The 20,995-nt window shown below is 40.3% G+C and overlaps 1 protein-coding gene across 5 annotated transcripts in view; it reads right to left on the bottom strand.

The window, feature by feature from the left end:
- Positions 1-208: 208 nt before the first annotated feature.
- Positions 209-20,995, bottom strand: part of AZIN2 (antizyme inhibitor 2) — a 54,812-nt gene continuing 34,025 nt past the window's right edge. For 3 of the 5 annotated variants that reach the window (XM_051987881.1, XM_051987880.1, XM_051987883.1), the window contains 5 exons: positions 20,583-20,745; positions 19,450-19,562; positions 6,060-6,274; positions 2,817-2,845; positions 209-781 (listed from right to left, as the gene is read on the bottom strand). In XM_051987881.1, the coding sequence (XP_051843841.1) occupies positions 582-781; positions 2,817-2,845; positions 6,060-6,274; positions 19,450-19,562; positions 20,583-20,745 (720 nt within the window). In that variant the 3' untranslated portion in view covers positions 209-581. The remainder of the gene's footprint in view (positions 782-2,816; positions 2,846-6,059; positions 6,275-19,449; positions 19,563-20,582; positions 20,746-20,995) is intronic. The other 2 variants (XM_051987882.1, XM_051987884.1) reach the window with 2 other exon arrangements.

Here is a 20,995-nt window from a genome sequence, read left to right as displayed (position 1 = left end):
ACGGCCCCACAGGCAGCAGGACCCTCTTGCTCCAAATCTCTCCACTTTACCATCCAGAGCAATGTCTGATCAAGCAGGACAGGCCAGGATGAAGGTGGCAAGGGGGAGAGGAGACAGAGCTCCCCTATCAGCCTCAGGTCCCATCTTGGCCTGAGGCTGTGCAGGGTCTAATTCACCCAACCAAAGACAGTGGCAGACACAACTCTGCTCAAGATAGTAAAACTTAAATATTTATTAGCATGTATTTACAGAGAAAAGAATAAGTGGAAGCCAGGGGGAGGGGATATAACGGACAAACAGAACAGAAAGACAGATGGACGGACAGACAGACCAGGAAGGCAGACAGACCTGACTGGCGCTGGAGAGGACACAGACACAATTGGAAGGGACAGGATTTATGTTGCATACTTTAACTACAGCGATTGTAAGACTGGGCCTACTTACAGGGCAGAAACACTAGAGGCAGGGTTTGGGGGACAGGGCCCAGAGGTCACAAGAGTCCTTGCCTCCTCAGAGAGGTTTCCCACCTCCTCCCCCCACCTCCCTGGAAGGCATCCATCTGCCTCAGCCCACCACCCCCCCTACCGACCCGTTCTCAGGTAGGGGAGCAGGGCCAAGAAGAGATAGAGGGAAAACTGGAGGGACAGCTCAGATGATGCTGGTGGGAGCAAAGACGGGGCCCACACACAGAGTGTCTGCGATCTCCCAGCCACACGACAGGGGTTTACACATGTCCTCTGCCTCCTCTTCCGGAGGCAAAAGCCTGCCTCGCACTGCTTCCCTGTGGGTGAGAGAGGCCTGATCATAACCACAATAACCAGCATTTATATCTCTCTTTAAGGCTTACAGAACATTTTATAAATATGATCACCAAAATGACAAACAGGCTGATTTTAGAAAGGCTTGGAAAGATTTACATGAACTGATGCTGAGAGAAAGAAGCAGAACTGGGAAGACATTGTGCACAGCAACAGCAGGTTTGTGTGATGATCGACTATGACAGATTTGGTTCTATTCAGTGATTCAATTCCAGTAAACTCTGCATGGAAAATACCATCCACATCCAGAGAGAACTAGAGAGACTGAAGTTAAATCAACACATACTATGTTACTTTTTTCCCTTTTTTCTTCTGTTTTTTTCCTCTCTCATGGTTTTTCCCTTTTGTTCTGATTTTTCTCCCCCAACATGATTCATAAGGAAAGATGTTAAAAAAAAAAAAAGAAGAAGAAGAAGAATGTACATGTTTAACCAATAAAATGTTTTTTCATATAACTGTGGAAAATAAAAATTTTAAAAATATTATCACCAGTGGATCCTCACAAGTTCCATGAATTTAATACTTTTATTATCTGTGACTGACAGATGAGAGAACAGACCAGTGAAGTAACTTGTCCTGAGGCAAAATGTAAACTCATCTCTTCCTCACTCTATTTCCGGCACTTTCTCCACTGTGACACCCACCTGCCTGTCAGTAAGCAGGAAAGGACTGTGGGCATCATTTGAGCAACACAGATTCGGAGCTAGAAGGACCCATAAGAGTCCATCTGTTCTAATCCTCTAATTCGTTGAGTCTCATCAGGTAAAGGTCTTACCCAGGGCCCCATAAGCATTGGGTCAGCAGAGATTCAAAGCCAGCTCCTCTAATTCCAAATCTAGCTCCCTTTCTACTTTACTACATCCCATGGATTTTACCCAGAGTTTAATATAGCACCTGATACACAGTAAGCACTTAATAAATGCTCATTGACTGACTGCCAGTCTCCATGTTGGTGAGGTTAGTAGCAGCCTTTTTACTCACAGCCTCACACCCAGTCAGTCAATAACATGTATTAAGCTCCAACTGTATGTACTGTGCTAAATGCTAGAGACTGTAAAATAAAAGTAAGACAGTCTTATTCTAGAGTACCTTTTATTGTGTCTATGTGACTTAATCAGTTCCTCCCTTCTCTGAGCCCCAGTGTCCTCAGGTCTAGATTGAGGGAGTTGGGATTGATGGGCTCCAAGGACATTTCTAGCTCAGAGAAGTGGAATGCTATGATCCTAAGCACAGTATTTGAGAATCAAGAGAGAATGCAAACTGGGAGAGAGGGTTCAGGGGACTTCATAGAAAGGGTTTTCATCTGAACTAAGCTTTAGAATACGGTGCCAAACTCATATAGAAAGAGGGGCTGCTAAAACAGTTTATAAAGATCTGTTTGGGCACACATTAACATTATCTCTGTTCTACTCTGTTTTACTTATTTTGTTAATAATTTCTTACATTTTTTATTTTATTTTTATTCCTACATTTTAATCTGGTTGATCCTAATGTTTGATACCTTTGTTTTACACTCTAATGAGCAGTGATAAGGTGGGACCATATTCCAGAAATAGAAGTGAGAGCTGGCGAGAAGGCACAAAACAGATAATAGAATATATACTTCAGGGAAGAGATAAGTAATCTAAAGGGATAGGAATTAAGAACTCAAAAAGGAGAATAATATTATAAACAGCTGAGAAGGAAGATTGGACCCAAACTGGACCCAAACCACAGAAAACCTTAAATAACAGACTGAGGAATTTGCATCTCATCCTCAAGATAGTAAGGAGTAATAGGGTTTTAGAGCAAGGGAGCAGCATATCAAAATCATGCCATAGGAAGGTTATTTTGACAGAAGACCAGATGAGGTGATGAGAACTGGATTAAGATATTGGTTATGTGAATGATATTGAAGGTATTAAAGGAATGATGTGATATATGTCACTGAACTAAAATTTTATATATAATAATAGGGAACCACTAAAGGATTGTGGAAAGTTTATATCATGGTCATACCTGAAGTTTTAGGATGAATATTCTGGCAACTGTATGGAGATGGGAAGGAAACAAGAATTTAATAAGTGTTTACTACGTTCAGGCATTATCTCATTTGAGCTTTTCAACAACCCTGCAAGGTAGATGGTATAATTATCCCCATTTTACACAGTTAAAGAAACTGAGGCAGAAGTTTAAGTAACTTGTCTAGTCACTTAATCTGACACAGCTAAAATGACTATGATGAGATTTGAACTCCTTACTCCAGAGGTAGCACTCTATCTACTGTACCAGATAGCCACCTTTAGCTATGAAGGATAGTAAGGAGGATGGAAGATGTCAAGATAATCTATTAGGAATTATCACAGTAATATAGGTGATAAGAACCTGAACAAGGAGAACTATGTGAGTGGAAAGAGACAGATTACTTATTCCTCAATAAATTAGTAATCCTTACAAATTTTAAAGTGCTATATAAGTTTCTGATTAATTAATCAATAATTATAATTAATGCTTATATCCATTATCATTACCTCATCCTCTCCTCATCCTTTGAAAAATATTTGCAAGTTTGTGAATGTTAGAGAGCTTCTGTCATAGAGCTCTGCAAAATTAATTATGTATTTCTAGTTATCCAACAGATGCTAAATTCTTTGCAACCTGCAGTGATTAATTGCCCAGTTTCCTTTAAGCAACATACTGTTTCCTTACAAAATATGTAATTAGTAAAAGTCTGGATATTCTATAATTTCCAGTTGCTCTGCTGTGGATTATTTCAAATGTGAATAAAACTTTTTTTATTTAAAAAAAAAGTATGGATTTATCTAAGAGTGAAGGTAGAATTCTTTTTGATTGATGAAGGGAGAGTGGAATGGGAATAAGAGAGAAAAAAGACAAGGGATGACCTGAGATTATAAAATCCTGGGTGACTTGACGGGTAATGATGACTTTGGGCAGAAAAAGGCAAATTTTGATGCAAAAAACAGTCCAGGGATAAAGACATCAATCCCATTTTGGATCTGTCACCTTTGAGATGCTTTCTAGGTGGAAGTATGGGCCTGGCCTTTCTCAAGAAACAAACTAGGGCTGGATATAAATTTGGGAATTATCAGTATATACACATCCTAATTGATTCCAGGAAACAGTCAATGAAATTGTCGAGAGAAAAATGTCCAGAGAAGAGAGGACTTGGGATGGGTCTTGAAAAATAGCAAAATTTAAGAGAACAATGAAAAATACTGAAAAGCTAAGTAATTGAATAGGTAGAAAGGGAAATGTCAAGAGAGGAAGAGAGCTTACTGGTGTCAAGAATAGATCAGGGTTCACAAGGATGGGGGAAAGACACCATTGGATTCAGGGAGCTGGAAGAGGGCAGGGAACAAGATGGATAAAAGGTAAAACACCCAAGGGTGTTTTCATCATCAGAAATTGTGCTTGAGGTCTTAAGGACCAGCATGAACCAGTTCCATTTGGGGGCACTTTCAACTGTTAGAAAACTTTCTAACATTAAATCTATTTCTGGTAGATTGAGGGTACTTAAGTCTCCTCAAGTACTTCTGTTGCAGGTGAACACAGAAATGGCTATTCTTAGAGGGCCCCCAATGTGGGGGAGACATACACTCTGTTCTTGTCAAACTGACCTACTTCCAGGTGCTTTTATGTACTATTCTGTGCCCCAATCTCCAGCCTTTTGTACAAGCTACTCTCCATGGCCTGGCATGTATTCCCATTTCAACATGTCTCCTCTTCTAATTCCCCAGCTCCCTTTAAGTTCAACTCAAAAGCCACCTTTCTCCATGGGGCTTTTCCTAGTCTCCTAACTGAGAATCTTCCCACCTCCCTACCACCACCAAAAATATGTATTTTGTATTTGTTTTGTACTGACTAATCTTGGTACATGTTGCTTTTACCCTGTCCCTAGGACACTATAACTTCATTGAGGGCAGAATTGTTTCATTGCCTTCTCTTTGTATCCCCCAATATCTGGCACAATGCCTTGCACACATTATTGGCCCTTTATAAATATTCATTTAATCATAATTAAATTCTCCAGTCTAAAGTAAAAAGGATACAAGAGAGGTAACAGCCTCCTCATCCTCTGCTCTCTTTCCAAAAAAGGGGCAGTTGCCTGATTCAGTAAGGGCCACCTCAGTTCCAATTTTAATAAAGCAAGGGAAATGCAGAACTAATCAACATCCAATCCATTCTCACGTGAGCCTCTCCACACTGAGCAGGCAAGAATCAGCATCCAAAAATGTTTGATGGGCTAAGAACAATTTTTTGGAGGCATAATCAGAGTGTATTTGAACTTAGGCCCATCTTATTACAGGGTCGATGCTCTCTATATGCATCTTATTTTTTTAAATTAACTGTACAAATATAGAATAGGGTAGGTGCAATGAGACAATAACATATATGAAAAAGATATGGAGGTCTCAGTGAACTTACAAACTTAAAATCAATAAGGTCACAGGGCCAATAAAAATTCTCTCTCTTAATATAATCATTATTGTTATTCAGTAGGGTTTTTTCCCGTCATGTCTAATCCCATTTGGGGTTTTCTTGGCAAAGATCCTAGTGCAATTTGTCATTTCCTTCTCCAGCTCATTTTACAAATGGGGAAACTGAGGCAAGCAGAGTTAAGTAACTTGCCCAGGTCACACAAGTAGGAAGTGCCTGAGGTAAATTCAGACTCAGAAAAATGACTCTTCCCCTTTCAGGTCTGGTGCTTTATCCATCACACCACCTAGCTGCCCCAATGAGGTGTATTTAAGAAAGATACTGTGCATCCTGAAAGAGGGAGAAGATTGTCCTGTTGGATGCTGTCCCGGTCAGACCACATTTGGGATGGTCTCTGGAAATGTTTCAGGAAGGAGATGACAAATGAGAACAGAACAGGATCTGAGAATGCTTCTCCTGGAGAAGAGAAAATTTTGCAAGAACAAATATTTGGAGTGTTGTCATGGGGAAAGGCTTCAGAGAGATAACTTCCCCTAGAGAGCTGTCTAAATGCAGAATGGGCTCCCCCTCATTGGAGGTCTTCGATCATTTATCAAGGATGGTATAGAGGGATTTCCTGCCAAAGATTGGACAAGGTTGGACAAGATGTGCCTCTGAGAGCTGAGATTCTTTGATTCTGCCCAGAGTTCACTTGTCCAAAGACAGTACACTAAATGAGTTATTGAGAGCTAGGATGGCCCCTCCCTAGAAACAGCAGCTATTTTGCACAAACTGTCCCCTCCACCCCAGCCCCAAGCCCCTTACCAGGTGACTCTAGACATGGCATAAGTAGTCTGGCAGGCCTGGCGCCCACTGCAGGAGGCCGAAGTGCCCACGGTGTAGGCTCCCATGTTCTCAAAGATGAGCCAATCGCCCGGCTGCAGCTCAGGCAGCCAGAGGCTCTCAGCCACACGGTCCAAGTCATCACAGGTTGGGCCCCAGAGGCTGCTGCTAAACATACGCTGATCTGGAGATGGTTTCTACAGTCGTGGGGAAGAAAAAAGGCAGCAGTCACTAGAGAGACCCAGCATACTCTTCATAGGACAACAGATGAACAATGGCCTGGCAAGTCATTCCCAAGGAAGCCTGAGGAACTTAAGACACAGGAGAGTGAATTGGAAAGAACTCTGATTTGAAATCAAGAGGCCTAAAGTGAGGAGGGACTTCAGAGGGCCCCTCATTTTATGGATGAAGAAACTGGAAAAGGGGGAGAGCATTCATCAATCATTCACTATGAACAAGCACTGTACTAAGGGCTGAGAGGATGACTAGGTGACACAGTGGATAGAGCACAAGACTCAGATTATTGAGTCCAAATCTAATCTCAGACACTCATTAGCTATGTCACTCTAGACAACTCATTTTACCCTGTTTGCCTCAGTTTCCTCATCTGTAAAATGAGTTGAAGAAGGAAACGGCAAATCACCCCAGAATCTTTATAGAGAATATCCCAAATGAGGTCATGAAGAGTCAGACACAATTGAACCATAAAAAAAGTGGAGCTAAAAAAATACAAGTAAAGAGCCAGACAAGACAATCTGGCTGAACCTCAGCCTTACATACAAGGGGGAGATACAAATAGAGATATAAGTTGCAGAAAAAATGAAAAGGCTGGGAAAGGGGGATTCTTGGTGGGATGTAAGTAGGAAGAGTAAGGCTAAGACTGTTGGACACATCCATTGAGGTCCCACATTAGTCTGGTGAAGTCCATCTGCCTCTAGGCATACAGGATTCCAAATTGGGGCTAAGGCTTAGTGACATGGTCAAGAGGTAATTTTACTTTTTTATTTTATATTTTTATAGTGGCAGAGGTAAAATTAAGAGTGACAGGAGAACTGCTTCCTAGTAACGGCCTCTCATTCTAGACTTGGTGTTCTTTTCACCATACTATCCTAGGAACACCTGCCTCCCAACCCTCTCCATCACACACACACACATACACACACACACACACACACACACACACACACACACACACACAAACCACTCCTCCCCGCAAGATATCAGCTCTTACACTTACTAGCATCATAATCCTGGACAATCTTTTCTCCAACTCTCAAATGTCCTATGTGTAAAAGCAGCTGATCCCTAAAGTCCTTACTTCACAATCCTATGTCTGGTCCCACCCAGTCTACCCTGTTTCTATTTCTTTCCAACAGAAAATCTCTTTTCCCATAAGAGACAGCTTATATATCAAAATCACTGAATTTCAGAGTAAGAAGTGACCTCAATGAGCCTTACCCCAATCCAGATCCCCCCAAAATCCTCATTATAGCATACCCAAAACAAACAGTCATTTAGCCTTTGCTTAAAGAACTCTGGTAAGGGAGGAAACCTGCTATCTTTTTCAAGCATCCCATTACACTTATAAGAATAGTTCAGACTTAGGAATTATTTCCTTGTCAGCAAACCTTAATTTATCATCCCACTGCTCCGGGTTCCAATCTCTGGGGAAAAAAATCAGGATATAGGGAAAAGGCATTCATTAAATATCTATTATGCACCAAGCATTGTGCTTAAGCACTTATTATTTTATTTAATTCTCACAATCCTGGGAGGTAGGTGCTATTATACTCATTCTATAATTGAGGAAAGTGAGGTAGCCAGAGGTTAGATGATTTGCTCAAGATCACTCAAATAGTGTCAGAAGCCAGATGTGAATTCAGGTCTTCCTGAATCTAGACCACTTACTCTTATCTGTCACACCACCTAGATGCCCAATCCATCTTCCAGATGGCAGGCTTGGAAATATCTGAAAATGACTCATGCTCCACCCCCAAGTCTTCCCTTCTCTGGGCTAACCATTCCCAGGTGCATCACGATTTTCATATGGCATGATCTGCGCTCCTCTACTGGCCCTCCTCTGACACTCTCCAATTTATTGGTGTCCTTCCCAAAACACATGCCTGTTCTCCACTTTACACTTTCTCCTTGTATAAATTTTGCTCATTCCCACCTCACTTCAGAATTCTTCCCAACCAAGATTGCCTAGTTCTCACCATATATTTGAGCTCTAGGGCACAACCTTAGAGTAAAAGGTGAAGTCACAGATTAAGCAGCATTATACAGGACTGTGATGATAAATGTTTAACTAGCAGTTTTCAAGGGGGGAGAGGGAATGTATGTAAGATAAACTTTTAAAATTAACCAGCATTATTAACATTTTCCCATCACTTTCTTAAGCCTATATAAGCAACAAAATAATAAATCAAGCCCTGATTTGCTAAGTTTAAAAGTGAAAATCTTCACAATAAAAATTGAATAATCAGCTCTCTGGAGTCATTTAAATTGGCTCTAGCACACCCTTCTCGCTATCACAATTATAGGCTGGGTTGTCTTTTACAAGACTTATCAGACTTAGTATGTATCTGAACACTAAACCCTTGACAAACAGAGATGGTCCAAGCCCTGATAAGACAACCAGAGAGCCAAAGACATGTTAGAAAAACAATCTCCCCAGGTTGCCTCCCCGTGGGAATAATTTCTTCTCCTTACACATACCTGGATCTCTTCCAACAAAGTCATGGACATCTATTCTCTGTTGGTGTGCCATGTTATTGTTAAGATTTTATATATCTAGTCTCTTGTTCATTTATAATCTGTGGTCCAGGCTCCTCAGGCTCTGAACTATTGTGAATCACATTCAATCTTGGAGTCCTTCCAAAAATCATTTCTCTGGCTCATACTGCCCCTCATTCAGAATGACCTCTAGGAAAGTTGATAATATAGCTCAACTATAGCTCATGTCTAGTATTATGATCAAAAATAAAGTAAACTAAGGCACAAAGTTCTGAGCATATTCAATCTATTGGGAAGGTTAGCAATTACCAGTAAAATGGGTCTCAGAACTCAGAAAGGCAAAATACCCCTTAAGGATGGGAAAGCACTCTTTTAGGGCTTTATTTGTATTATATTTATTTATAAATAAAAGACTCTAAGGAGTCTGAATGCTTCCTAGAGCTTATGTTATCTCCTCCCAGATTCATAATGCTACCCTATTTGTGCTCCTTTTGGATGGAAAACTGAAGGTATCTATGAGAGAAATTTCTAACCTTCCAGTGAGCAGTGTATCCACCTGTCCACGGGTGGCCAGGTTTGGGAAAACTGAGTCATTTCTAGAAACTGGGAATGGAAATACTTAAGCAGATGTACAGAGGACCCCATGTACACTCAGGAGCAGAGTATATGCACATTTGTGGAACTTCAGGACTGGGAATAGTCAGTCTGGAGAATCAGCCAGATCTGCCCTCTGCAAGGATTTTAAGAGAGCACTCCTTCCTGAGCAAGGCTCTAAGCTGGGGAGTCCGACCTGAGCCCCTCTGCAAGTACAGGTAGCAACTTTTCTTTATCTCCTTTTGTCCTGTCCAATTTCTTGTCTATTCCTTTGAAAATCCTTTCCAGGCATCTCCCCAACAAAGAGCTGAGTATCTTTCTACAGATCTCAATGTTGTCTGGATATCACAGAAGGCTTTTCTCTCATCAAGATAGCCAGCCCATCTTCCTTTTCCAATCTCCATCCTATAGAATGTTTAGTTTTATTATTTTATGTATATTTTAAAATCAGTCATATGAGTATATTCTGTCCCACTGCTTCCCCTATACTGAACCTTCCCCTTGTAAGAAAAACAGTTAAGCAAAAACTATTGATAATGCTGATCTTGTCTCACAATAAATGCAATAGCTTTTCTCCAAGAAACTAACTTCTTCCTACCCCTCCAGCCTTACAATTCTCCTTTTCACACATACTGTCATATGGTGATATTAAATTACTTGCTTTTCCTCCCTCCACCCTGACTACTGACCTCTTTGGCTTCCTTTAAAACCCAACTAAAATCTCACTTTATACAGAAACCCTTCTCTAAGCCTCTCAATCCAGTGCTTTCCCAATTATTTCTGTTTTTCCTACATATAGGTTGCTTTGTATATATATTTGCTTGCATACACTCTCAATAATTGTAAGCTCCTTGAGGGCTGGGATATTTTGCCTCTTTTTGTATCTTTAGCACTTAGCATAGTTGCCTGACATATATTAAGTACTTAATAACTATTTATTGGATTTAATTTTCCATCTTGGAATGTTCTCCCTCTTAACTCCATCTCTAAAGACTCAGCTCAAGTGCTATGCTACAAGACTTCAGTTCTCCATCAGCTAGAACATTCCCCACTAAGATTATTGTGATGAGTCAGTCTCTCATACCCTCATCTCCAATATACACTGGGCTAGTTCTTTTCTTTTAAAAGATAGTGAAACTGAGTACCAGGCCTTGGAGTCAGGAGGAGTCTAATTCCAATCCAGCCTCAGGCACTTGACACTTACTAGTTATATGATCCCAGACCAGTCACTTAATCCTCACCAGAGTTTTTTTTTTTTTTTTAAGGTTATTGAAACCATTCTCCATATCTAATTGACTCAGGGGACTGAAGGCTTAGAACATTGACATCAATGTCTAAGTGCCAAAACCATAGGGAAAGAGGGGAGAAGGCTGCCATCTGATTTTTTTCCTGTCAGTGATTTCTTTGATCTCAGAATCAATTAAAATTTGCTTGTATTTGTTCTGGCCTGTGTCTCTAGACAATATTCCCTCAGCCTCGCTCCCTGAATCTTATTCTGCTGACATTTCATTTTCCCTCTTCCTCCAAAGGGCCAAGCAACTGTGGCCCCTACACTAGAAGGGTTGGCCCTACTAAGCTTAATATGGTCTCAATCTTGGGAGACTGCACTGTCTTTTATAATTCCCTATCTTCATAAAGATCACCTCCCATTTCCTTACAATCCTGAACCCATCGGACACAGCCCATGTTAATGATCAAGAGGCTCTATATTGGAAGCACAGGTCTTGGTGAACTTAGCAATTCTACTTCTTAAGGGACCACACCTCCACAAGCCTTAACACTGGCCCATCACAGTGTGGTGATAACCCTGTTGTCTTGACAGGTTCCGTCTGTGTCAGTAATCAATGGCCAGCCTATCTAAGACCAGAAATCACTAAAAATGGATTGGTAAGTGAATGAATTCATTGGCCACAGAAACCCATTTAGGTTTAGAAAAACCTAAAATGTTCCTCAGTCCAATGGAGCCCCATTCTGCTTCTGCAGTGATGGTGTCAGAATGGTCCAAAGGAAGGAGTGTAAGAATCACATGGTTTGTGAACCATCCATAGTTTATTAATTGAAGTCCCAGGCTCTGAATATGAGATTCCTTGTTCAACAACCAAATACAAGTATACACTACTGAAGGAACTGAACTAAGACATAAGAGGCCCATTGTGTATTGATGCAAGATAGAACAGAGGAGGAAGTTGCTAGGGGTAAATATAGTATATAAGCTCCCCTTGAATGGGCAGAAATAAGGGACCTGGAAGAGCCAACTTCAGAGTATGTTCCTGAAGTCAAGGAGAAATCACTCTCATTTTGTAACTGATAAAATTGAGGCATATTGACATAAAGTGACTTACCCAGGTCACACAATTAGTAAGGACTCTGTCCACTAATATCTACTGCCTCTACTACAGAGGCTGAGCTAGAAAAATCCTAGAAAGAACTCAGCAATAACTCCAGACTAGTTAACACATACACAGATTCCTGTTGACTTCAATAGGAATGTGAACAAAGAGGAAAATATTAAGGGGAAAATAAGGTCAAAAAAGTAATTCTTCAGCAAAAAGGTTAGCCCAAGGTAAATGGACTGCCTCAAATCTCCTACCTATGTATTATGGATATTTGCTTCCAGAAGAGAATAATGAAGTACTAGATATAATGAGAAACAAACATCATCACAGAATATAAAACTGCTATTTGAACAGAGAGGAAATGAATTCAGATGTGGTGATACAAGCCTAGAGACCAAAGCTGATGTTCAGAGATGCCATAGGGCTAATGCTGATCAGATGGCTACAGTTAAGGAAAGGAAAAGAAGGAAAGGAAGGGAGGAAAGAAAGGAAGAAAGAGAAGATCACTTAGAAGTGTTGGAGTTATCTATAAATCAGCTTCATAGAATGCAACTCAATTCAACTTCACAAAAAGAACTTTGTAGTTCATTCCCATAAAGATTATAGAGAAGTGAGAGAAAAGTAATGAGAAAGAACTACCCACATTCATTATGGACACTCTTGTGGTACAAACAAGCAGTCACAAAAGATTGTGAGGGAGAGACAGAGAAAAGAGAAAGAGAAGAAAGGAGGAAGAAAAAAGGGAGGAAGAAAAAGATGAAAAGAGAAAGGAAGGGAAGGAAGGAGAGAGAGACGAGACCAGTTAGCAATGTGGGAGTAATATCTAGTCAGCTGTGTACAATTCAATTTCACAGAATGAAATGAAATATGTAGTTCATTCCCATAGAGATTATATAAGGGTAAGAAACAATTATGAGAAAGAACTACCCACCATCCATTAAAGGCACTCTTATGGTACAAACAAGCAATCACAAAAGGTTTTTCCCAGCATAACCAAGCAAAAGATCTCATTGTATTTAATGTATGTTTTTTAAAAGTATTTTACTCAGGAGGTGTAGCAAAGAAAGTTCCCATTTTATAAACACCAAAATAGTAATAGCAGCACTTTTTGCATTAGCAAATAATAATAACAGTCCATATGTTTATAGCCCTTTAAGATTTGCAAAGCACTATTATTATTCCCATTTTACAGAGAAGTGAGGCTTCAAGAGTAAGTTAGTTACTGAGTCAGGATTCAAAGAACTAGAAACTGAGAAATGGCCAGACCAAATAAAATTTAACTGACTAAATAAATTGCAATGCAATGGATGTAAAAAAAAATTGACTATAAAGACTAGAGAGAAGCATGGAAAGATCTCTATGAATAGATGCAGAGTAAAGCAAGCAGTATTAAAAAAAAGTCTAAGGAATGACTGTTGCAGTATAAATGTAAAGGCAAAATAGAATTGAACACAGAATGATTATAATGATTAAACTTGACCTGAGAGAAGAAAGGAGGAAATATGCCTTCCTCCCTCTGTAGACATTTGGGGGTTATGGGTGTAGGACATTGCATATAAAATCTGACTTGGTGAACATATAGGTTAGTTTTCTTGAATTCCTCTTTATGCCTTTTTTTATTCTTTGTCACACAAAAGGACTGCTCTCTGGCGGGGATGGGAGGGAGAAGGGGAATGAATATATTTGGAATTTAAGAGGAAGTAAAAACAAAAGATACCAATAATTTTTTAAAATTTTTGTCTTGGTAGAAATAAAAGTGAGACTCTCCTCCAAAGTGATGGCTTCCATGTACATAATATCAGACTCCTTAATAAATGCAACCAGAGATAATTATTCAATGATCTACTAAAAAAGAGGTCACACCAAGCACATACACAGAACGCTGATGTATATTTGAAATCCAAAAGCTCTGAATTCACACTCTAACTCTGCGCTGTGTGATTTTGGGCAAGTCACTTGATTTTTCTAGGAGTCAGCTTCCTCATCTATTAAATGGAAGAGTTCGAATAAGACATGTCCTTCCTTATCCAATCTTTGTGATTCTATGATCAATTATGTAATGAAAAGACTAAAGGTCAGTTCTCTGCTGGCAGAGGTATTTAGAGCATGTCTCCAGGAAACTCTGGAAACAACATTTTGGACTTATGCCCCAGGAAAAAGCCAAAGACAAAGTTTGGAAAGACAAGCTAAGGAAAGGAAAGGAAAGGAGGACAAGCAAGCTAGTAAGTTCAGTAATGTGAAAGCTACAAGAGCAAGAGTGTGTAGAGAGGGAAACATTTTACAAGCAGCAGAAGAAAAAATACAAAGGAAATACTTTTAGATTTAATCTGCATTATTAACACTTTCTGAAATCTAAACAATCATCAATTGGGTTCAGCAATTTCTACTCACACTGAAAATTTAACAAGCAACTGTGGCCCCCACACTAGAAGGGTTGGCCCTACTAAGCTTAATATGGTCTCAATCCTCCCATCTTCATAAAGATCACCTCCCATTCCCTTACAGTCCTGAACCCATCAACACAGCCCATGTTAATGATCAAGAGTCATTTGAATCCAGCACATCCCTGGCTACAACTATGACTGCCATTTCCATTGAAAGATATCGAGCAGAGCTTAAAAGAGAAAAATGCATCATAGCCAAAAGTGCTCACCTCTTTTGGACAGTCCAAATGGGAAGACAGATTCCCTAAAGTTAGTGAGTTCCTTCCAGATGCTCCCATTTATGGATGATCTCATGCTGACTACATCAAGCCCCAGAATATCATTATGGTACCCCTTTAGTGAGATCCCAAAAGCATTATTGTCTGGATTGTAATATCTATTTGACTAGGCAGGCCATTGAATTAATCCATGATTCCACATATACCACTAATGGTCAGGTACTGAAGACGGACAACAAGTAAGGTCAATGACAACAGTGAGTTATACTATACTTGAGAAATTATAACACATTTCTGATCATTCCAATCTTTTTAACTCTAATATTTGACTTTAATAATAGGAGTAGTAGATAGCACTATGGATAGAGCAGTAGGCCTGGAATCAGGGAGACCTGAGTTCAAATCCTGCCTTAGACACAATACTGTGTGATTCTAGGCAAGTCCCTTAACCTCTGAATCGACTATAAAGTAGAGATAATGATAATAACCACCCTGTTTTGAGAAGACAAGATAACATCTGTAAAGTGTTTTTCAAAATTTATAAATGCTAGCTCAACTTAATATTCTTTTGGTTATGCCACACAAGTCATACATGAACACCACAATTTCTAACTTTATATCTGAAGTAGAAGGACCATTGGATTTGAAATCAGGTTTTTGGAATCAAATTCTGACTTTGCTATTTACTAATTGGGAAGCCCCTTGGACAAGTCACATGAGCTTTATTGGAGAAGGGATTCAATCTCCTCATTTTTAAAAATGAAATGATCCCCAAGATCCCTTATACTTTTAGATCAATGACCCTATCAAGTCCTTCCCCCTTCCTGAGTGTCTCAGTTTCTTCATCTGTCAAATGAAGATGCTGGAACAGATTGCTCCTGAGCGCTCTCTTCCAGCTCAAAGTCCTTTGATAGAATAATTATATTCCTGAGCAGTCAATGATCAGACCAGAATTAATCACTCAGCAATGCCAGATTGGAGATAAAAACTTCTATCAAAGCTTCAATAGCGCTATCACGAGCACTGAAACATTTTTAAATGTTGACATTCAACTGAGAAATGTTAGATAAGAAGTCTTGGTTTGTTGATCAGTTTTGCGATTTAAAATCCAAAATTACTTAAGGTAGCATAAGTCTAATTTGTATCTCACCTTCCAGCCAAGGCAGTAATCCCCTCTCCAACACAACTGGGTCAAGTGATGATCCAGCTTCTGTTTAAACACTTCCTTCCATGAGCCCAATACCTCCCAAGGTCACCCATCCCATCTGTGCAGAGCTCTGGTTATTATTATATCTGGTACTTCTATTGAGCCAAATTGTGATTCCAGAGGGTTAGTTATCACAGTGTAGTGGAAAGAGTGTAAGGCCTGAAGTTAGAAGAGGGTGGAGTTTATACTCATTTTTCATACCCATTAACTATATAGCCACAAGCATGTTTCTTAACACATCTGCAAAATGAGGAAATGTTAAGGTTATATCTTATCTCATGAGAGTGTTTTTAAGATCAAATAAGCTAATGTCATAAACAATTTACAAAATTGCTTTATAAATATCAGTTGTAGGGACACTGATGCATTGTTGGTGGAGTTGTGAACAAATCTAACCATTCTGGAGAGCAATCTGGAATTATGCCCAAAAAATTATCAATCTGGGCATACCCTTTGATCTAGCAGTGCTACTACTGGGCTTATACCCCAAAGAGATACTGAAGAAGTGAAAGGACCTTTTTAACTCTAATATTTGACTTTAATAATAGGAATAATAATAATAATAATATGCCAAAATGTTTGTGGCAGCCCTGTTTGTAGTGGCTAGAAACTGAAAAATGAGTGGATGCCCATCAATTAGAGAATGGTTGGGTAAGTTGTGGTATATGAATGTTATGGAATGTTATTGTTCTGTAAGAAATGATCAGCAGGATGAATACAGAGAGGCTTGGAGAGACTTACATGAACTGATGCTAAGTGAAATGAGCAGAACCAGGAGGTCATTATATACCTCAACAACAATACTGTATAAGGATATATTCTGATGGAAGTGGATCTCTTTGATAAAGAGAGCTAATTCAGTTTCAATTGATCAATCTGGACAGAATCAGCTACACCCGAAGAAAGAACACTGGGAAATGAATGTAAATTGTTTGCATTTCTGTTTTTTTTTTTCCCGGGTTATTTATACCTTCTGAATCCAATTCTTCCTGTGCAACAAGAGAACTGATCGGTTCTGCACACATATATTGTATCTATACTATGACATATTCAACATGTATAGGACTGATTGCCATCTGGGGGAGGGGATAGAGAGAGGGAGGGGAAAAATCAGAACAGAAGTGAATGCAAGGGATAATGCTGTAAAAAATTACCCTGGCATGGGCTCTATCAATAAAAAGTTATTTAAAAACAAACAAATAAATAAATATCACTTGTAATGTTAATAGTTATTCTTATCAATATCTTATTTATTGCAATTATAATAATGAGATTATTTGTGACCAACTTGAAGTTATTTTTTTTTCTTTTCCTCCTCCTCATCCCAACCCTAAAAGCCCCAAAGAAATAGACAATATGAAATCGAATTGCCTATAGAGTCAATCATGCTCTCTATTGGAGCAGCTAGATAGTACAGGGGATAGAGCACCAGCCTTGAAGTCAGGAGGACCTGAGTTCAAATCTGGTCTCAAACACTTAACACTTCTTAGCTGTGTGACCCTGGGCAGGTCACTTAACCCCAATTGCCTCAGCAAATTAAAAAAAAAAAAAATCATGCTCTCTATTTCCCCAAAGTGGGGATATTTTAAAAAGCCACTTGCTTTAAAGGAAATGGGCCAAATAGCTTCAGAGAGAAAAGCAGCAGAAACATTGAAACTCACAGCATGAATTCACCAGATGGTTACAGAGCCACCCAGGCCCAAGCAATAGCTATTCCTGAACAAAGAACCTCCAATGACCTCTAATCCTACTAAATCATTGGCCTCCCTCCAGGTTTTGCCTGGGGATCATCCAGGAAATAACTGCTAGCTTCTCCAGGACTCAGAATGCGTGACTGTCATGGTGAGACACACTGATTCTGGTGAACCAGTTATTCCACCTCTTCTTTCTTTGACCTCTGAGTAGGTTGGGGAATTGAGGGCTCAACAGGAAGGCTGTTCAGAAACCCGGCAATTTTAAAACCAAGGTTGTTCATTGCCAATGTCTGCTTTAGTCCATGTATTCTCTACAAACCATGTGTGATTAATTCTTTCAAGCCACACAGAGTTGGGAAGGAAACAACTTAATGGTTTTTTCACTTAATGATTATTTTATAATTTTTTTTTGGCTGAGGCAATTGGGTTAAGTGACTTGCCCAGAGTCACACAGCTAAGAAGTGTTAAGTGTCTGAAGTAAGATTTGAACCCAGGTCCTCCTGACTTCAGGGCTAGTGCTCTGGTACTCTACCCACTGTACCACCTGGCTGTCCCCATTGCTTTATATCTTGAACCACATGAGACTGAGCCTGGACCAAGGTAGTTTGCACATGTGCAAAGGGACTCAGGATAACTGGGGGAATGTGCGATTGACAATTTTGCACAACTCTGCCTCAGGGCAGCCCAATTCATGCTCAAGTCCTTATAATCCCATTGGTCCAAGAACAGCAAAGGGACTCAGAACCCTGGGCACCTTCTCCAAGGTATTTAATACATGGATTGGAGTGCCACCTGGTGGCTTATCCAGATATTGCACTATGGCTAGCCATTCTTGAGAGCCTGTATATACCTTGCCTGCCTTTGGAGCTATCATCAAAAGCAAATGAACCCAGAGAAAGGAGCATTGCTAAAAGGAGGCGGCTTGGTGTACTAGAAATATTAGGCTTTCAATAAGAAAGTTTGGGTTCAAATCCTAGTCTTACATTCCTTGCCACTGACCAATGGTTCAACATCAGAAACCGATAAGATTTTATCAGTAGAAATGATATTCAGACGGTCATCAACATTTTAATTTATGACTACCTGCAATGACCAGGAGACGTTCCCATCTGCCTTACAGCTGAAATTCCCTATGCAATATCTTCCCCTATTAGAATATGAGCTCCGGGCGCAGTGGATAAAGCATCAGCCTTGAAGTCAGGAGCCCTGGGTTCAAATCTGGCCTCAGACACTTAACATGTCCTAGCTGTGTGACCCTGGAGCAAGTCACTTAGCCCCAATTGCCTCAGGGAAAAAAAGTATATGAGCAAGAGCAGAGACTGCTTTTTCAACTTAAAATATACTTTGCAGACAGTAAGTGCTTAATTCATGTTTTAATCATTCATTTAGGTCAAGAATAGGTCACATTTCTACAGAACTGTAAGGGAATGAGTTGAAATGGGATGTGGACTCAGGAGACCTGGATCTCTCACTGGCTCCCTGTGTGATATTGGGCAAGTCACTACCCTTTCTTGGGTGAGCCTCAGTTTCCTCATCTATAAAAGGAAAGAGGAAGGGTTAAACTAGATATTCTCTAAAGTTCCTTCCAGCTCTAATCTACGATTCTGTGGTCCTGTCATCTGGCAGAGAAAAGAAGAGCATAAAGGGGATCAAAGATGATCTCCAAAGTCTTTTCCAGCTCTAAGCATCCTTCCCCTCTAAAACTCTGTGATTTACAAGGTATTTTTCTTTGTGTCAATCCTGTGAGGGAGGTACTCATTATTTGCATTTTATACACGAGGGAACTGAGGCTCAGAGCTTTGGTGATTTGCCCAAAATCACACAGCTAGCCAGTGTTAGTGCCAAGACTCTTCCCAGGTCTCCTAACTCCATCCCCAACCATGTTTCCAGGCTATGTGCTGCCTCTAAAGTTTATCTTACATACGTACCTCTGACCCTCCCCACAAAAGGCTCAGCTCTGAAATAAGCAGAGATGGGGGAACGCTTCCTAGGGACTACAGTAGTTACATGTACCATGCAGTAGCTCTATCAAGGAACCTGGTTGGAATATTTTTTCTCTTATTAGTTCTGCCTACATGAAAAAGATTTTTAAAAGTTAAACTTTTTAATGGAAAAAAATAGCCTCCCATTCTATCCCATTTACCTTCTGCAAGATGGGCATGGGACAAGCGTTGTCAAAGAAGACACAGTTGAAGGCTCCATAGACACCCTCAGAAATATGGTACACGATACTCTTGGGAGAGGCCCCGTCTTCCTCTGTGAAGGGGAAGGGCAAGAGGGTCAGGGAGAATAGTCAAAACCCTGGCCAGGGAAATTCCCTGGGCTTTCCTGGAGTTGCAATGATAGATTCCTCCTCCCAGTAGGCCGTCCCTACAAGCTGACCGGGGTTCCCCTCTGCCCAAGAGGCCAGGCCATTGCTAATCACCCTCAAAAGGAAAGGCAACATAGCATAAGAGAAAGGATTTGGAGCCACAGGTACCAGCTTCAAATTTTAGCTTTGCAATGGACTATCTGAATCACTTTGGGCAAATTGTTTTACACCCCTGGGCTTCAGTTTCCTCATCTGTAAAATGGGGAAGCAGGACTAAATAATCTCTAAGATCCTTTTCCTGAGATATTATGGAAGCAGTGGGAAAAAAAAGTGTTTGAATACTAGCTCTGCTTATTATCTTTGTGATGGGGGGGAGAGAGAGACACTTCAACTTCTTGGGACTTTTGTAAAATGAGAACTATTGAATTAGATGCTCTCTGAAGTTCCTTCCTGTTCTAAATCTATGATCTTGGAATATTTCTAGCTTTAAATTCTATGAGGCTATGGATTGAGGAGAGGCAAAAAGGAAAGCACAGCCTCCTCCACTCCAAGCATATGGTTCTCTACGTACAGAGATACCCTTTGGTAACAGTTATCTTGTTGACCACCTTCACAATATGCTTGGGAGGTGAAGGAAGAAGTAGCAGGAGGAAGGATCCCCCACTTCCTCCACCCAATCTGGGTCCCCGTGATCAGAATGTTTCTTCCCATCTCTGCCATGCCAGGTTCCCACAAATCCTGCCAAACAGCTACCTCCTCCTCCAGGCAGCCTTCTCAAATTAATCCTGGCCAATTCCAAGCACTGATGTCATCTCAGATCCTTTTGCATGTGGTTCGTATAGTCTGTTCACACTCTGACATCGTGCCTGCATAAAACCCAACCAGCCTAAGAGGAACCTCCCAAGGGAAAGGACACCAAGCTTCCTTGGCCATCTTCCCCACCCCCAAACCCCCACGCAACTTACCATCCAAGCCAGCCTGATCTGATGGAACTTCCTTCTTGGCAACAATCCTGACAGCCAAGGTAAAAGCAGAGGCCACATAATAGCGTCCAGGCTCAGCCAGAATGTCTACTCCACAGCCTTCAGGAAAGTACATATCCAAGGCTGAATTGATCACAGAAGCCATCTGGGGCCAGGAAAGGTAAAGAAGGGAAATGGTGAAGAAGCCCTCAGATTCCTCCAGAAATGAAATCTCAGCTCAAAAAATCATTCTGTCTAGAAATAAAAATCTTACTTTTATAGTTGGAATAAAATTCAGAAATTACTCAATCCAATGTCTACCAGAATAGGGATTCTTTGAAATTCCTCCTCCACCATCCCATGGTTGATAATTCTGAAACCTGGGGCCAAGTAGAACTTGGAAAAGCAGCATTAAA

This window comes from Antechinus flavipes, chromosome 3, assembly GCF_016432865.1.
Source record: "Antechinus flavipes isolate AdamAnt ecotype Samford, QLD, Australia chromosome 3, AdamAnt_v2, whole genome shotgun sequence".
Taxonomy (NCBI): Eukaryota; Metazoa; Chordata; class Mammalia; order Dasyuromorphia; family Dasyuridae; genus Antechinus; species Antechinus flavipes.
The sequence above is the reverse complement of the archived record's forward strand: the minus strand, read 5'-3'. Positions and strand labels throughout refer to the sequence as shown.